Here is an 18,886-nt window from a genome sequence, read left to right on the forward strand (position 1 = left end):
TATTATGCTTCTTCCACAATACTGTGCTCTGAAGTGCACGTTGTCCACACTGTGTTATCAAGTCCGGAGAAAGTGAGGAACTTAAGGACACTGCTGACTTCATTTTCACATGAAGAAAACTGTGTTTTGGTTCTCATCAGGCGTGAAGAAATGTGTCCTCCTCCTACAGGAGGATGGTTCTGGTGTTATTACATCATGCATCTGTAAGGCGGTGTTTCCCAGCAGTAAATGTGTGCATCATTTGGCCATATCTGTCTCTTGAACTGGTTAACAAACCATTTCCAAGGTAAATTAATTATTAGACCCCCCCGAACAAACCTTCCATGAGCCACGTGTGGGTCCTGGCCCAGTCTTTGGGAATCCCTGCTATGAGCTAATTCTGGTCAAAGTTCTCACTGTCATCATTGGAGGAAGGTGACTTGTGTAATAATCATGAACTCATGTGGCGTCGGAATCATTTGGATAATGAGTTCCCAAATGGGAAAAATCATGTGAACGTTGCCTCAAGTAGGAACAGTCTGAAATGTTTGGGGCACAAGTTACCAGGTTGTGATGTCATACCCACAGAACCATGGCAGGAGCAGGAGAACAGGGGCGTTGCAACATGGCAGACAAGAGACCTGCCTAAGACCAGATGATTAACCAAAGGCCTAACAAATGCCAAACAAAAGGTTTAAACACATTCTTTCAGCGTGTGCAAGTCCACATTTATGCCCAAAACTCTGAAAATGGGAACATTAATAATAATCCAGGCTCATGGATTACATTACCAGCAGACTGAATGTGTTTACTTGCTGTCTGTGACTCTCACAGCTAATAAATTCATGGGTTTATGTCAAGTTCAAAGGATTAGTTAAACATTTTAGGAAATACCCGCTCGCTTTTGTGCATGGAGAAAGTAGAGGACAGAAGTAAACTGTTCCTGGCTGTGCTCAAAGGTCACAGTCACAATAGTCTTACATCTGTGGCGCTTTTTTCCATAGAGCGAGATGTCTGTCAACTATAAGGTTGTGGGTTTGATTCCTGGCTCACATGCCGATGTGTCCTTGGGCGAGACACTTAACTCCACGTCGCTCCTGACGGCCGTCACATCGATGTCCTGTATGAAAATGTGAGGGAATGAGTGAAGGGCAAAAACTGTCGTGTAAAGCGGCTTTAAATGGTCGCTTTAAACGGGCTGCTGGCACAAGTTTCATATTTAGTTTGTAGATGTGAGTCATATAATATCCCCAGCTCATCTAAAAAAGAAAGCATCAAGAAAGGGAATAAGTCAACTGAAGCCAACAATTGTTTTAAGACTTCGAGAGCACTCATTATCTCATTATCAGAGATGGATGTGTGCAGATAAAATCCCCACGCTACTTTTCAGAACTCACACATGCACAATGTTGCTTCTTTGTTGTTGTTTTTTTTTTCTTGTGACTGTGTTCATGGAAATAAAATTGAGCTAATTTCCCTGGCGTTACTTTCTGCCTGTTTCCCTAACAACAGAGGGAATGCACCCCCCCCACACACACCCACCCCACACACACACACACACAGACTAAACCCCTGCTTCCCTCCCTCCTCTCTTCCCCGAGTTTGCCCTTTTTAGGCGTTTCCTTTTTTTTCTCCTCTGAAAAGGGGGATAGTATGACAGCTTTTCCTGCTTCATGTGGATTGGAGCCGGGAGGGAGAAAACTCTGTTACTCACTCCGTCTCCAACTTTGAGAGGAAGTTACCACCTCTTCCCCAGACACTGCACACACACACACACACACACTTACACACAGTGAGGCAGACACACACTCTCTGTAGGACTTGACCACAGCAGCAACACTGAATCAACAGAAACAGTCAGGACTGCTTGTAACGCTGGGTTTTTCAAATGTGGAGGGAAAGAAGACTGAGATATTCTCTCTGTGTGGACTGAACAGTTGTAGAAGAACGCTGTTTTCTTATCACTCACCGGTGAGTTTGACAGTTCATTTCAGTGTGTGTGTGTGTGTGTGTGTGTGTGCATCCACAGAACCTCCAGCTTTTCTGTCCATCTACTCTCACAGTGGATGGTGTTTTTCTGTAGTAAGGACAGTCTAGAATGTTTACTGCATCTTATGTGAATTAAAATGTTGGCAGGCTCGTTCAGAGGGGCGTGTGTTTGGGAAAACTTCCATGTGCTATAAAGTTTGATATCTGGTTTCCATCACAGCAGCACCAGTAACAGAGTTGTAGTGAGCGTTGTATTGAGAGAATCACCTTCAGTAAGCCCCTTTAATATTTTTTTGTCACAGTGTTTTATTGGCATCACAGTGTTGTCATGTTAAATGTGTGTGTTCTGCACCAGAGGAGCTGATGCTGCACTTACAGTGGAGTCAGGGCAGGAGAGCCTGGGTATGGCTTTCCTGTGCAGCTGCACGTTATTGACTAACCTTGTGATGATTAATTAGTCGCTACAATATAAGCAAATATCCTGTCACTTTTCATATTTCTTTTTTTTTTTTATGCCAGAAAAAGTAAACGTCAGGTGACAGCCAGGCTTTGACACATGGTGCATGTGGCTTTATTTCTTTTTCAGCTGTTTTTAAAACATGTCCGCTGAAAAAAACATTAATGCAACAGCAGTTTAGCGTGTGTTTCAGCTCTCGTAGTTCTCTCATGTGGACTAGCACCTCTTATCAAGGGCAGAGTGAGGTGAAGGGTGGAGGCTGGATTGGTCTGGGTTACTCTCAGGCGTCTTGTTTAATTTATCTGCAAAGGCAGGCAGCACTTATGCCGTGGCTCCTCCAGTCCATCAGATAACCTTCCACAGTGTGAATGCTCACTGTAGTAACCCCTTCAAGGCTGCACGGCTGGGAAGAGTTGACTCCTGTGTGACCCCCTGCTGCAAGCAGACTTTCCTTTTTCCAAAACCCCACTGACTCACTTATCAGCTAAGCCTGTCTTATCTGTCCTGAGGAAGGTTGTTAACCTATTGTTTTTACCCTCAGGTCAGAGTTCAGACTCACATTTGAACTGTCTAAACTCCCTAGGTACCAATCTGTTTGCGGGGGAGATACAGGAAGATTTAGGCCACACAATGTCAGGATGAATAAAGACGGTGTTACATTACACAGTGACAGGAAATAAACACAGTTGTTGTTTTTAATATCTTGCGCAGCAACAAGAAATACCCACTTCCAAATCCAGCATCTTAACATAACAGTCAATTAGACGGGTGACAAATAAAAAAAAATTACAATAATAAAGTTACAATAATCTACATCAAAATAATTGTGTGTTGCAAATGTAAATGTAAAAAAATAACCTCAAATAATTAAGTTCAAACTTTCAACATTCAAAGAGTTTTGCTTTATAGTATTAATATATATTTCAAATGCAGAGGAAACAAAATAACTAATATTACTAATGTTACAAGACACGACACAAACTGTTGCAATGTTACAAGAACATGTTGCTTAATAATAATAATTTAATACATAATGGTGGGGTCATCTGGAATGACTGGGAAGATGCAAGCTCCCAAATGTGGCCCTTCAAAATAAATCACTAGCACTGTATGTTCTATTTTCCCCATTCACCTTTATCCCAATAATGAAGATTTTACACAATCAACTTATTGTGAGAGCATTTTATTGCAACATACAATAATATAATGTCATTTGCCCAGTTTCACTCTTCCACTCACTTATCCAGCAACTTCTTTCACTTTCAATTTCTCATTCAGGTGTGGGGAGGGCAAAACTGTGTCAATGCAATGACAGGAAATCATTGTGTCGTTATCATTCAGCGGATAACTTCATAATGTAATGCCACTCTTGTGTTCCAGTAGTATTTGAAGTTTCATGGATGATTTCTTCAGGATCTGTAGTGTCGCATTTTGTCAACAGCTCGTGCACATAAGGGCGTATTTGAAAAGAACACACATTAATGCAATTATGATTTCAAAATGCCGTTGTGGTTGATTTCTGTTGCTCTTTTTTGTTTCACTTTTCAAATCCATTTGGGATTCTCAAACTCTCAGGAAATGTGCATATCTAACAGAAACACATTGTGAAGAACACTTTTATTAAGACTTGAAATGCGGAGTGGATTTCATGGTGCATATTTAGGTAATGACAAACATTCATAAGTGTCAGGCAGATCAACTGATCATCAGCTGATGTCTTTGAAGACCACGACTATAAAACCCTCTTCCACCAACACAATGGTCCATTCAAACATGCAGCTGTTGCTGCTGGTGATTTGTCTCCAGTCCAATAAACTGTTATCTTCTTCACTCAGTAAATGGAATATAATGCAAATTGAAATGCATTTTTGATGACTATTAGATAAGCCTTAAAACTGTTTCTCCACTTCTATTGACAATTAAAACACAGTTTAGACACAGCTTAGATTATTGCATCATCAGGCAGTTGCAGTCCACACTTCACACATTTCATGCATAATATAGAGTGTAAATAAACATTTACATCATTTTTGCAATTGACAATTGCAAACTTGATATCATGTGCCACTGTAAAAAGACCTAAAACTAGTAATTGAGACAAGCTACTCCTCAGAAAAGTGTGTACCGTCATTGTAGATCATTTCCCCATAGACGTCCATCCAGTGGAGTCGCCCCCTGGTGGCTAAGTGCTACTTCCATCCTGCTTAGCAGGCTTCACTTTTCAAACTGGAAACGTCCAATCCATTCTTCTAGAGCTGAAGGATCGCTGTGTGCATGTACACTACATGACATGCTGTCTTGTAATGAAGAGTCTTTCCACTTGCTGTGAGTTCACACTTCATAAGTGACCGTGCAGAGACGCGGGGTCACAGACGATACCACCTTTCACCAGGAGGAGCCGTCGACTCAGCATGAAAAGACTCGTGGACTGACAGTAAAGTCTAGAAGAGTAAACCCCGATCTGGCTTGCGTTTCCTCATCCGCTGGATGTTCAGGCTGGATGGCGATAGGTGCATCATCTCAACACGACGCAGTGTAGCCTGCCGTTTAAAGAAGACGAATATCACACACTGTTCTACCAATTTGTTCTCTCTTTGTCATAATTCGCAGTGTATCTAAAACTGGCCTGTTGTGTGTTTTTCACATTCCATTCCCATTGTTGTCTGACAATTCTCTGTTGACCAATTAACAGACTGGAGTGTGTTTAGCTCCACTCTTGTGTTTGTGGGGTGCCAAAAAGTGGCAATCATTCATTCATTCATTCATTTAATTGTCTACTGCTTTATCATCCCCATCGTGGGGGAGCAGGAGCCAGTTCCAGCTGACATAGGGCGAAAGGCGGGGGTCCCATCACAGGGCCACATAGAGACAAACGACCATGCACTCTCACACTCACACCTACAGTCACTTTAGGAGTGTCCAATTAACCTCTGCATGTTTTTGGACTGTGGAAGGCAACCAGGGAACCAGGAGAAAACCCATGCACACGTGAGGAGAACATGCAAACTCCATGTAGAAAGACCCTTTTGGGACTGGGTTAAAAGTGCAACGGACACTGCTCATTTATTTTGGAAAATTTCACAACTTCCTTAGTTGGAACCTTGTTGGAAAGGGAGCCTATAAACATGGTTAATGATGTGGTGAATAGCTTTTTATTGTAGCAGTGTTGTCCGTGATCAGCAATGTAGTGTTTTCCTCTCTTTGATGAACCGATGTCATCTTCCTGTTCCGCTTTCAGCCAGTCTCTGATTGGCTCGTGGGGGCTTGAGTTGTTGCAGACTATAATCAACTGCCAGTATGCTGTGAATGGGATTGGGGATTATGATGCATTGGTAAGTCTTCATGGGCCACGTCTTTGAATACTTGACACTAAGCCACTGCTGATTAGGAGTGATTAGCCAAAGCCAGCCTTTCAAAACTTGGCAGCAACTGGAATACTGGCCTGGAAACCATATAGCATGAACCTGTTTTTCCTCACTTATTTTCAAAAATGCAAAAGTATTGCTGTCATCTAACGGGGGAAAAGTACTATGGAACACTGCACCTTTAACTGTAACTTCACCTTATCGGAGCCTATACACCAACTACACAAACACAGTCACTGTCACAAGATCTCCAACCCCCCAAATCTCATGGACCACATCATGCTCATGAGCAAGGTCTACTGACCCAATCATGTAAAGAGCAAACACGTGTTTTGTGTCACGGTGTAATCCGTATGGTAATTGATACAGTGTGTCGTGTTGGCGTGCTTCTGGATCCTGGCCCAGATCGATGGAGAGGGTGAGATCATTGCAATACTTTTGGATTTGGGTGATCCAAAATCCAATGTGATTAAAACATACAGGAATGTTCATGTGAATCAATTTCAACATGCAGGAGCAATCACAGACGAGCAGAAACTGTCAACACGCAGACACGCGGTGTACACACATGGTTCCATGTGGCTCCCTCCTTCCATAAGCTCTCGCTTGATTTGGTGCTGTGATAACATCAGAAAGAAGATGGTTCCCAGGATATCTCCTCTTCATTTACATGGTATAGCGATACTCGGACTCTGACTCACATCAGGAACACATCTGGCTGCTATTAACCACTTGCCATAACCCTCTAGCTCACTGCCATATCTCCATTACCCTCCGAATACCTGCTGCCATCGTCTTCACAGGGAAAAAGTAGAGCGGGGTGTTTTACTTTTAATGTCACAAGGACACGCAGAGAGTTTTTTTCCAGGCAAAGTTTATAGTTACCAAGCTGGTGCCATGTTGGCTGGGATACACTGATCTGATACTGATATTGGATATTGGTCTGATCTTAACTGGATCAGATAATAATCGAGTCAGTCTATGGGGCTGATCTAGCCAGTTGTATTCATTATTCTATGGTTAGAATATCTGTATTTGTGCTTGCGTGTCATCATGCGTCAACCAGTTGATAAGCTGTACCAATCCAATGCCAGTGTCTAATTTCATTGTGTGGAGCCGATTATCCATAGACCCTGGTACTGGTACTGAGTTGCCAGTTTTGCCAATTTATTTGCCTTGAGTTATTGTCATTATTTATATTATTAATGGAAGTCCATTTTGAAACCACTATTTACAATTTGACAAAAGTAACCCAAGTTGTTTTTGAGAGTGCAGCTAAATTCTAAATTGGGATCAAGTTCTGCTCATTTGCTGCCTGACATAAATGAGATCAGTCTGATTAAAGTTTCCTGGCAATGACTTTACCCACAAGTCTAATCAGTGTTGTCATTTTCTCTGCATTTTGGTTTGATTGGATGGATAGATGGTATGACATGAGAAAGAATGTGTTTAAACCACACGGCCACCAGTATAACCCAAACATTCTTGCTGGTTTTCATTACAGACTGGGAAACGTGACTATGCTCTTTGTTCTTACTGTTAAATGCAATGTTCTATTTTCTGTAGCATGTTTATCTCTTCAAATACTTTACAGTCTCGGCTTATTTTAAAGATGCCGTACTTCCTGGCCTGCCTTTGATTGCAGCCACTTTAACTTGTCTCTTTTGATGTGGTGCACGAGGAACAGTCAGACTTTCAGACTTTAAAAAAGCCATCTGGGGACTTTGAGGTCATCAGATCACACTGTAACAAACTGTATCGCACTGATTTGGCACAAAGTGAGCATGAAACCGTCTCGGAATGTGTTGGTAAATCCTTTCTGACAGGTCATCCTCACCTGATGCTCCATGTCTCTGTCCTGATGGCAACCAGATTCCTATTCCGTTTCCAAATGCATCAGGCTTCCTCACAGTTGGAAACTGGCAGCCTTTGACAGGAGGGAAGCAGCATTAACAGTTAACACAGCTTGAGTCCCAAGATCTTCATGTCAAATGGAACCGGGAAAGAAATCCACGTTTACTTTCCTTTGCAACCTTTTTTGGATGCAGAGAAATGTCCCTGTGGCTTCCACGAGAAATCTGCCATCACCCCACGGAGTTTCATGAATGCTTTCACAGACTGTAAAAGGAGATCTGGGTTTGGACAATATTCCTGTTTACTGAGTGGAAAGTAGGGGATGCTTGGAGACTTGGCGCGCAGTCTCTCGCTTGATTACAGGTGTGTGATGAATGGCTTGTGGAGAAATCCAGCAGATATTTTTGTGATACAGTTTCAGATTCTTTGGCAGTTTGTAGGTAGAGCTTAACTTTTAATCGCTGACCGGGGGATTGGTCTTCTTGAGTGAGAGAACAACTCAGCCAAGCTCAGGATCTGCACATTTATTTAAGGGGACCACTCACATTTTCAAAATGTGCTCACTTAATTACTCGGATTGGTTTCTGTGATGTTGTGCATCATTACTCCTGGACTTTCCGTTGTGGAATCAGTTACATTTGAATGGACCTAAACTAGAGTAAACACACCATCTAAGATGTTATAAATTCTTCTGACAGCTTTTGTAATATCTGTCACTACAAAGAAAATTCAAATGTGGCTATATGTGGCCGCCCCAGGTGAACCACAGAAACTCTGTCCATTGTGCTTGTAATTGTTGTGGCTGCAGACAAATACGAGGTATTAAGAATATTTCTGTCTCCCGCTGTGGCTCGGCGTGTGTCATGACAATGAAGAAATAACACTGACTTGCTCCCCTTGTGTGATTTGACCTTTTTATCTATCTGCATGTAAATCAAACGTGTCTCGACTCCCTGCATGAATTCCGCTGAAGGGTAATGACTTTGAGTCCTTCATTGTGGAGGAAGTGGAGGAGCACTGTGGTTGTTTGGTTTATAAATCGAGTAATACTGGTGAAGTGTCTGGGGAGAAATGCTTCTATTCTGTGACAACAGACCTTTACTTTGGAGGTCTGCCCTTGTATAGACAAGCCAGATAAATCAGGAGCTGACGTCTGTGTACAGCAGACACTTCAGTCATTCTGTCTTGCGCTTATCTCAGACAATGGCAATGATGCGGAGGAAAGGCTTTGACCTGGATGTTGTCTCCGCGGAAAGAGACAAACCCTGTGGGAAGGAAAGAGCCATTGTGGTCATCTCCGAGTGCACGGAAACCAAAAATATCACACTACATGATAGTTTGGAGATTTTCCTCTGCTCAGCTTGTGCACCCAAACCAAAGCAAACAACGCTAAGTTAGAAATAGTGCTTGACCTACGCTCAGGCCACAACTGCTCACCATTGCTGTGTTTATGCTGGCGTTCAGAGCACAGTTTCTTGCACAAACAGCTCATCGCTGACTGACAGATTTTGGGGTGGGGGTGGGGAACGGAGTTGGTCATAAGCTGCAATCAGTTGATGCTGGGATTGTGATGGTGTTTTTAATTTATGTTGCGTGTGAGAGACGTACAGTACATTTTCCACATGATATAGAAACCACTTGTGGATTGTTTGATTTCTTAATCAGCGGCATGCTAAGAACTTTGCTTGACCTCACGTCCAGGAGGGAGCTTTGTACAGAGCTAAACATTAATTTTACAGGTGATAAGGTGCGGCACAAAGAAACGTGCTGCAGCAGGTTTGGCCAGATTATTGGAAAACTTAATTAATTTTGCTTTTCATCTTTTCTATCATGCATTTGATTCACAAACTCTGGTTATCATCTGTGAGGCTAGACTTCAAATTCTTCTCCATAACTCCAGTTTGGGGCATAACTGTATAATATTATGCCTTATATTGCTGTCAACACAAAGTCCAATGTTTGTTTTCATTTCTTTGCAAGTGACAAGCTTTAGAGAATAAGTAGGTGAGAGGGGAAACCAAGAATGGACAAGGAGGTGGCAGAGGCAGAAGCAGCTAAATTTGGCTTACGCCTTACTCTGCTGCCCTGGGACCAGCTGACCTGTATCTGTTTTATCAGTGATGGTGAAGTCATCCATGCTGAGGAGCGATGTCAAGATGTGACCTTTCCTCTGCAAAGGTATAGTGAAGCCTGAAAAGCAGCAGTTGGACCAGGTGCAGTGAAGTTAAAGAAGGCTATGTTGAAAACTAATGTGCTGTGACTTTTTTCTGGGTGAGGCAGACAACCTTTTTGAAATACACTTAAATAAATAATGCAAGTTGGAGGCAAAGGCCAAGACGTGACCAATGCTAACATACTGCATAGTAATTGCCTTGAAAGATTTGTTGTATAGATGAAACACACAGCAAAACAATGGTGTTCTCTTTCTTGAGATGTTGTCACGTCTTCTAGTTGCAAAACTTTGTTTCCTTGTATATTTATTAGATTATTCTTCCATCGTGCGTAGCCTGGTGATACTTGATATTAGGCATTAGATGCTGTTGTTTGATGAAGGCTGAAGAGCCACATCTTACATTAGAAAAGCGCCTGGAGAAAATGACTGTAAGTTGAGTCATGGATAGAGCAGAGCTATGGGAAGAGACGGTCTGTTAATAATTTCTTGGGGTAAAACAAAAACACAAGACAACAACACTGCAGGATAATTAGTGTTTAGCTGGGCTTTAAACAGCTCCCCTGTTGTCGTTAACCACCGGTAACAGATGCCTGAGTCCTGATGAAGCTCAGGTTTGAAGAAGAGGCCAGTTACTGCACATACTGTAGGTGTCCGTTCATCGTCTTTAACCTCGGTTTGAAGAGCAACTGCGGTCACTTCACATAATTAACCTCGAGGACAAACAAAATAGCTTATTGAGAGCTTGTGTTCTGCAGCTTTATTTGGATACTGATGAATAGATTCTGTTAGCGGGGGGGGGGGGGAAGACTCCGTGGGAGGGAGGAGATGAACGTGTTCATAATTGAAGAGAAAGGAAGGAAACTCGACGGGAAGACACTGGCGAGGTCCATCCCTACGGTGTTGAGCAGAAACAAAAGGTCCATCGTCCGGCTCCTGTGGGGAACGAGGGGGGGTGGGGTGGTTCTGTCACTTAGCCCCCCGCCCGGGCGCTGTGTCAGTCAGGCGCTGTGCAGTGTACACAGGGTCTGCCAAGAGTCAGCAAGATCAAAATCTGTCCTGAAACAGCAGAGGCTCTTCTAAACCAACTGCAGCTGGCAGAGGGACTTTGTCCTCAACATGGCAACGAGAAAAACGACCTGGCACAGCATTTTTCACAGACCTCATCATCAACCTGCCTGGCATGTAAAGCACTGTCTCCCAGAGAGTTGTTATTGCATGAAGGAGCGTGATTCTATGTGTGTTTGTTTTTTTGTTTTTAATAGGACATCTGGTAGAATATTAAGGCTTTTTATTCGAGAAACATAAAGAGATTTGGGTGTAAAAGGAAACACATTAAAGTAATCCCCATATTCTGCATTGTAGCAAGAGATTGCTGTTTTTTGGTGTTTTTTTAGTAAGTAAGTAAAGGTTAGTGGCTGGTGATTTCTTTCTATGGCAGTTTACAAACTTCAGTTTTCAGGTGGAAAATACTGGGCAAAGGTTAAAAATGTGTTTTTCCTTGTGTCCCTGCTGGCAGTGGTCATTATGTTATGATAATTAGGAAAATAAAAAAAATAATAACGATGATAATAATTCATTTTATTTGTGAAGAGCTTTAAAAGTTACTCAGAGACGTTTTCCAGAAGTCAATAAAAAACACACACAAACCAAACAACGGACCAGTTAAAACTAACTGCATTGTAAAATAGAAAACCGTGATTTAACAATAGCAATAAATGACAATAGACACATTTAAAGGGTTTGTTTTAAGGGCAGTTTTAAAAGAGGACAATAAGAGAATAACTTTGTATTTGTTGGTGGAGAGGGAGGGGGGCAGTCCACTGACGCTGTGTCAGTTCCACACAAAAACACCTGAACTATCCCTTTAATACACCCCAGCACAACACCCATCCAGTTGCACTGTCACTGAACATGTTGGTTTAAATCAGGCACAAAGAATTTCTTATTTCCTTTTTTTAGTTAAGATTATTTATAAAGATTAATCATAAAGACAACCTAGACGTTGCTGTGATTTGCAGTTTCTGTACACGTTACCCTGTGAAGGCTCAAGAGAAAACAGTCGAGCCACGTACAGCTGCTAAGCCTCTGCTGGAGAGTGTACACTGCAGCAGGCTTGTCGCTGTTTGCTTTGCAGACACCTCAGTGAGTTTGGTTCTAATGTAGCCTGACGTCTCTCCCTCTCTCCCTCTCTCTCTCCCTGTGTGTGTGTGTGTGTGTGTGTTTGCTCTTGTCTCAGCTTTGCCAAATGAACCGTTTACCCTGAGGACCAAAGATCACGGGCCCTGATCCAACAGCAAAGGAGAGACAGAGACATCATTTTGCATCCATTTTTCTAACTTCTCCTTGCACCATGAGCTGGGACTGAGGGTGAGCTCCAAAGTTTCATTTTGTGGTAAGTTTTCATTCTCTATCTGTGCCCCACTTTGTGTTTACTTCTGCTTTTACAGGATGTTTGTTGTGTTTTAAAGACTGTTAGCGGGCCATGCTACATATGCTTTACATGTGTGGTTTTTATGCTTGGATTTTTATGAAAGCTAAATAAACAAATAAGCACAAATGCAACATAAATCAGTGAGGTATTTGCATCGGGATGGGGCTCAGGCACCGGGGTTATCAGTGGGTGTAATTTGGAGGTAAATGCAAACACAAACATGTGGTTTGTGCAATTTGAGGGCCTCCATATGATCAGTGTGAAGGCAGAGTGACATATGGTTCGACTTAGAGAGCATTGCACACAGGTTAGAGTTGGGTGGCTTCAGAGTTCATCGTCATCTCACATGAACAGTGTTCTGGCTTTTTTTCCCCTCAGCCAACCACAACACAAAGGACATGTTAAAGGGGAACATTAACAGGAAAGATGAAACGCACCCTCTTTTATTTTGAACTGGTCTCTCCACTGATGCCATCCATGTTACCATTGCAGCATCATGATGTCATCAAGGGAGGGAGGTGGAAACTGTTAACAAATATGGCAAAGTGGAGACGACAGAGAGGAGCGAAGGCAGGTTAACAGAGGAAATACAGAGAAACCCAACAGCACAACACAACAAATGTAATAAATATCCTGTTTCACATAGTAAACACATTTGTTTCCTCTGAAGACAAAAGCTACCAAGTGGGGAAATAACATGAAAGTAACATGGAGGGCTGGATACAGATTATTGCAACAACAAAATCCAGACTGGAGCAGAATAAACATGAGCCGCTGTCGTATCTCCTTTCGTGACTGCCTCCACTGGCTTTACTTAAACAGAGATTTCCTTGGGTGCATTAAGTCACGGCTGCACACAGGAACAGTCAAAAAACACAATAGGTCTCCTCAGACTAACAGGATGCCGGGGGGACAGGCGGCTTAAATGTCATGGACACGGTGTCAAAACACTACAAATAAGTGCACAACACTCTGGCCTTTTCCTCCAGGCATCACATAATGATCTGGGAGTTCTATCAGGCAGGAGAATGTCCTTTGCGGCTACTTGGAAAGTTGACTTTTGACCCCTTTTATAGAGGGCTGTCATGATCCAGAGAGAATGGCAGAGGCAGAATGCCATGTGCCAAATGCATTATGATGATCCCAGATGAAGCCGGTACTTACAGAGAACACAGAAGAGCTTTTGTTTGACACATGGAGGCCTCGTCCCACACTGACACACAAGAAGCGCCGCGGTCAGTGGGATTGACGTCCAAGAGCTGCACAGAGTGAGACGCTGGAGCAAGGCTCTCTGATTTAAAAGCCCCTGGAAGAGCATTAATGTGGTGTCTGTTTGAATTATACACCGTAGCAAAAATTCATGCGGCGTCCAATTTGTGCTGTTTTTCAGGTGGAAAGAGAATAAAGTGAAGATCATCATGGATGTGAAGAAGAAAGAGATGGACCTCCTGAGCAACAGCATAGCTGCTTATGCACATATCAAAGGTATGTTACGCCCAGCAAATTATTTTCTTTCTTTTTTTTATTGAAAACATACAGCTTTATGACCTGCTCAGTGTGTACTCTGCCTACAGTGTCAGGTTAAGTCTGTATTTTCATTTAAAAATGAGTGTTGTTTTAGTCTGAAGAAACGAAGACCTTTGAAAATAATGATGCAGTTGCCAGCATTGACTTTTCCTGACTAGTTCTTATGGCCACAACCTATGACCGTCGGCCACAAGCTCTGTGAACATTCACATTCAAACCCGGTGTTAACAATTGCCCCGAGTGATCTGATCATCCACATGCAACTGGATCACTGAGGACGGATGTTAACATCAGGTCTGAATGAGGCCTAACTCTCGGTTTAAAGGCCTGTACATACTCAACAAGAACCAGAGAATGTGTTCTCTCTCCCGGGGCTGCGAGAAAAGAATGGCGTCATTATTTTCTTGCAGTCCTCGTTTGGGAGTTCTTGCAGCTTGTCCTTGACACGTCATGTGGACAGAACTTTTTTTCTCGTGTGGTGTCCAACAACTAATGTGTGATTGGCCAGAAATGTGAAGTGGCAGTGGTTAATGAGGAAATAATTGTCATTCCCAATGAGGACTTCCCAGGAGTTCAGCACTTGAGTTTCTCGTGAAGTATGAAATGTCCTGGCCAGAACTAACTTTGTGCCTGACTCCTGTATACACAGGCATACACATTCCTTTTGCACCTGAAAGGTAACGTGGTATGAGTTTGTAGGTGTGTTATTATCCTGATCTGCCATCAGCCAAGGTGTTAAAACGCCGGATGGTTGTAGGACCAGACAATCTTCTGTGTTGTAGGTTTGCCTCCCACCGCAGCTGTTTCTCTGGTCAGGCAGGATGTTATAGAGAGGGTGACGATAGATGGACAGATTCAACTTTATCTGATTATCTGTTTATTTGTATCCTTTCCGTAGCAAACCCAGAAAGCTTTGGCCTTTACTTTGTGCTGGGCGTGTGTTTTGGCCTGGTGCTGACGCTCTGCCTGCTGGTCATCCGCATCTCCTGCAAGCCACGGACCAACGTCGCCCCCTCCACGCCGCCAGAGAAGAAGCAGTTAAAGGACATCAGCGAGGAGGAGGAGGAGAGTGAGGACGATGAAGATGAAGAAGTGGACGATGTGGAGGCACAGGTCCCTTTGACCAGCACGGAAATCCCTGTGGGTAATCATAACAGCCACTCAGACGGGACGCTGAGTGTCAACGTGTTTACTTCGGCTGAAGAGCTGGAGCGGGCACAGCGACTGGAGGAGAGGGAGCGCATCATACGTGAGATCTGGAGGAATGGTCAACCCGATATCCTGGGGACAGGGACCGGGACGATTGGAAGAGTGCATTACTACTAAGAGGCTACAAGAGAAACACTAAATGCAATCTCTGCTTGGGATTGACAAAGACCCTTGAGTGGGCCTGGTGTCCCTGAAGCCTGCATGACTTGAGAACCTGTGTAAGACACACAATGACACAAGGAACAGAGCTTGAACAGTGACGGTGCCGCATTTGATATACTTGGCTCTGACGGAGCTGAACTTTGAGATATTGCACTTCTTATTAAGCAATGTTATTTTTAAAACGGACTACGTGACCTTATACCAGGAGATGTCTTAACGACTGATGAAACCACATGGAAAAGAGGCAGTGTGAATGTGGGAGCTGATGGACACTTGAAGTTATCAGTCTGTTTAAATGTATGACGCTTTAAGATGTAGTTCAGGTTTTTTTTGAGGTGGTGCGCTGCCAGCATGGTGCTGTCATTGCGACCCAGGCTGAAACACGGATGCTTTCCCCCTAAGAATATGTTTTCCCACATTAATTCACCTTGAATCTTTATAAACCGCTTACTCTCCCACAGCAAAGTCCATAGAGAAAATCTGCGTCTTTAGCTCAAGGGGACACAGGAGCTGCTGGATGCCAAATCCTAAAATCACATTTAAATTTACTGGTAGAGGTAACAGTGGAACAACAACTCTTGTGTGTCATGATGAAAAACTGCTGATTTTCTCTATGGACTTTGGTGTATGGAAGAATTGGTTTATAGATATGAGCTTCCTTTGGTCCCCACAGACAAGCACTGTGTCTCAGACTGGTTACTTGTGATGGCAGTGTGGTAGTGGCATACACCAAAAGGTCAACACTGAGCATGTGTCAGTACATCATACAACCACCCTTGAAAAACACCGGAACTATCCCTTTAAGGACATAAATGCACAAAGGTTTGATGTAGGCTATGTAATAATTGAAAAGGACATCATACATAAAGATGAGTACATGTGTATGTTGGAATGAAGAATATGTGTTGGCAGTTCATAGCACATATCAGTGAGTTGTGGAGTCAGATTATGATGAGAGTCTTGAATTTAAAAGTATCCATCTGTGTCTTCAGGGGGTGCTTCCACCAGAGGAAATGACAGAATTAAAGTATTAAGCTGAAATAATTTGTTTCTCTCCATAATGCTTAAATGTCATCACAAACAGAGATTTTCTTTTCCATACCTTTGGGACATGAATTTTTAAATAAAACAGTTAAAATCCAAAAGTCTATTTTTACTTCTGCCAAGGAGGTTATGTTCTTTTACGTTATGTTTTCTGAGTCTGAACAACACAACTTACAAGGTTAACAGTAGATTTGAATGCATTTTTTATGCTCTATTACATTTTGGTGGTGATCCAGTGGTGGATTCAAGATTTTCTTTCACAAAGATGTTTAAACTTGCAAGATAATGGGAGTTTTTGATTCAGCTTAAAATGTTGGCATTGCTTGCAAAAACCTACTTATTTAACAGTTTATTTGTCAAGGACAACGTGAAAACAATAATGTCTAGTAGTATGAAACATATGTCTTGCATATCGAATTTCTAGCCAAGGCTTATTTGCAATCCCTGTCCTTGGTTAAACTTTTCTAAAATGTAAAACAGAACATACAGTAAATGAAAATGATACACAACAGTGACAATCCTAATTACTTTATTTTTAGTTAACCTTTATTTAGCTAGGAAGTCCCTTCAGATTAAATGTCTTTTTGACCTGCATGGCCAAGAGGCACATGGGTACAATAAAAGAGCAAATGGAATAAAAACATACATATACTTAAGACGTCATAAAAACCAAAGAGTGTAAGACAGTCCCAAGAAAAGTCACTAAAAACATGGAAGAGATACATTAGCTAAATATACTGTATTTACAACATTAACATTCTCAAAAATATAACTATGTAATAGTACCTCCTATTGGTCTTTATTGGTGTGTGTCAAAATCTGGATCAAGATTCAGATTTGAAGCATGAATAACATGTTAAAAAAAATAGGAAACGGATTCAGACAGCAGCCTCTGCCAAGGTTTCTGTCTATAATTTCTATAATAATTCTTTCTTTGAGGCATAACCTGCTGCACATCCACACAAAATATCATCAAATCTTTTGAAATGGTGCTGCACACAATGCAGCTAATTACTCATTTTTGAAAACTGTATCTATTTCCAATTGAAGGAACAGCTTAAAAAAAAGATATTATTTTCTAATAAAGCATCAGTCAACCAACATTTGTGTGATTCCTTCACCAATGACTCACATTAACGGGAAGGATGCTTTGGAGTGTGTGACACTAGGGAACACTGAGCTGTCTAGATGGAGGTTTGCAGACTCTGAGTGCTTTCGTCATCTCCAGGACTCACAAATGTGTATTTGGGGATATTTTTCTCGTCACCAAATATGTTTTCATTTAAGTTTAATTAAAAAACACATACACAAATGAAAGTTTTGATCCATTTACCAAACATATATCTCATATAGAAATGGCTGTTTTGCCAAAAATAATAAAATGTGTCACAGAAATGGCCATAAAAATGTTTGATTGCTGCTTCAGTTTACATTATGAACTGGGTTGTGATAGTTTGTAATTATAATAAATATATATAATATATTTATATATATATAATAAATAAATATATTGATTAATATGAAATTAGGGTAATTCTTTGTCATTTGCTGTGTCTCTGTCTTAAATTGTCTTAAATAAATGCCCTGGTCCAATTGTAGCAGGAATGTAAATATTGTGTTTTAGTACAAAGAAACAGAGATGCAGACAGACAAATAAACAAACATAATAACTTGAAAAGTGATTTCCTGAAGCAGACTTCCGGTGCTTCCGGTACCAAATCAAACGCCACCAATGTGAAAAGGCGCTCCATGTAATTAGTCCGCACCTGCTCCCTTTTTTGCTGCTTCCACTCGTGTTCCTCCACTATTTTACCTTGTTTTATCAGCCACCTTCATTCATTAGTATTATCAATAATGAGTCTCTGTTGGTGTGTTTACGTCGCCGCTTAAATGTGACATTGATCAACAACAACAGTCCCCAAACGCCACTTCAAGCCGGAAGTCAGCGTTTCCACCTCCGCTGACAGCGCGAGACCACATTACACAGGTAAGTTCTCGATGTTTCTGCGAACATGGAGCGAAAAAGATTCACCAGCTTTGGTAATCTGCTCTGTGCAACAATGGTTTTAGCCACATTAGCAGTGAGATGTTGTTGGTTGTTGTTTACCGTGTTTTGTGCTTGACTGTTGTCAATCACTCAATTAAGCATGGCCTCTCCTGTTCACACAAGCACGTCGGTACAAACAATACAAAACAAATAAACAACGCAAAAGTGTCGGAATAAATGAAAATAAATACATTAAATAAATGCACAATAACACAATTATGATTAAAAATTAGTGACTGATAGAAAATGTTAATTCCTTTGAGTAAATCAGGCTAAAATGCAAGTAAAGTGACACAAGTTAAATTGAAATCTCTACTTTAAAAGCAGGAGATTGCTCATTTGTTTGACTGATTAATACAGATGCGTGTACAGGTTGTCGAGACCTAACATTGACATCATGGTGTAGTGTGAAATCTAAACGGTTCACAGATGAGATGACGTGTCCCAGAAAGTAAAGTTCACAAACAAGCATTTTGTTGGATCTTGCTGAACTTTATACATCAATTGGATGAACTTTTAGTAAAACACACAGTTTATATGAAATATTAATGGGAAACATAAACTAAGACGGTGAAAATGTGATGGCTGCTGATGATGTTTGGTTTGCTCTGGTTGAATTTGTTATTATGCTGATAATGATGTATGTTCT

General features: G+C 41.7%; 1 protein-coding gene across 1 annotated transcript; it reads left to right on the top strand.

Moving 5' to 3' along the window:
* The first annotated feature begins 1,672 nt into the window (after window positions 1-1,672).
* On the top strand, window positions 1,673-17,291 carry eva1ba (eva-1 homolog Ba (C. elegans)). Its single transcript, XM_058648623.1, has 4 exons — window positions 1,673-1,950; window positions 12,054-12,209; window positions 13,639-13,733; window positions 14,674-17,291. The coding sequence occupies exons 3-4, from the start codon at window positions 13,667-13,669 to the stop codon at window positions 15,099-15,101; spliced, it is 495 nt and encodes a 164-aa protein (XP_058504606.1). The 5' UTR covers window positions 1,673-1,950; window positions 12,054-12,209; window positions 13,639-13,666; the 3' UTR covers window positions 15,102-17,291.
* The last annotated feature ends 1,595 nt before the right edge of the window (window positions 17,292-18,886 follow it).

The sequence above is a fragment of the Solea solea genome, chromosome 13, assembly GCF_958295425.1.
Source record: "Solea solea chromosome 13, fSolSol10.1, whole genome shotgun sequence".
Classification (NCBI taxonomy): Eukaryota; Metazoa; Chordata; class Actinopteri; order Pleuronectiformes; family Soleidae; genus Solea; species Solea solea.

Excerpts from the sequence above, each read along its gene's own strand:
- eva1ba (XM_058648623.1), top strand. The coding sequence starts at position 13,667 with ATGGATGTGAAGAAGAAAGAGATGGACCTCCTGAGCAACAGCATAGCT. Across the intron at positions 13,734-14,673 it reads TGCTTATGCACATATCAAAG|CAAACCCAGAAAGCTTTGGC; the intron begins GTATGTTACGCC and ends TCCTTTCCGTAG.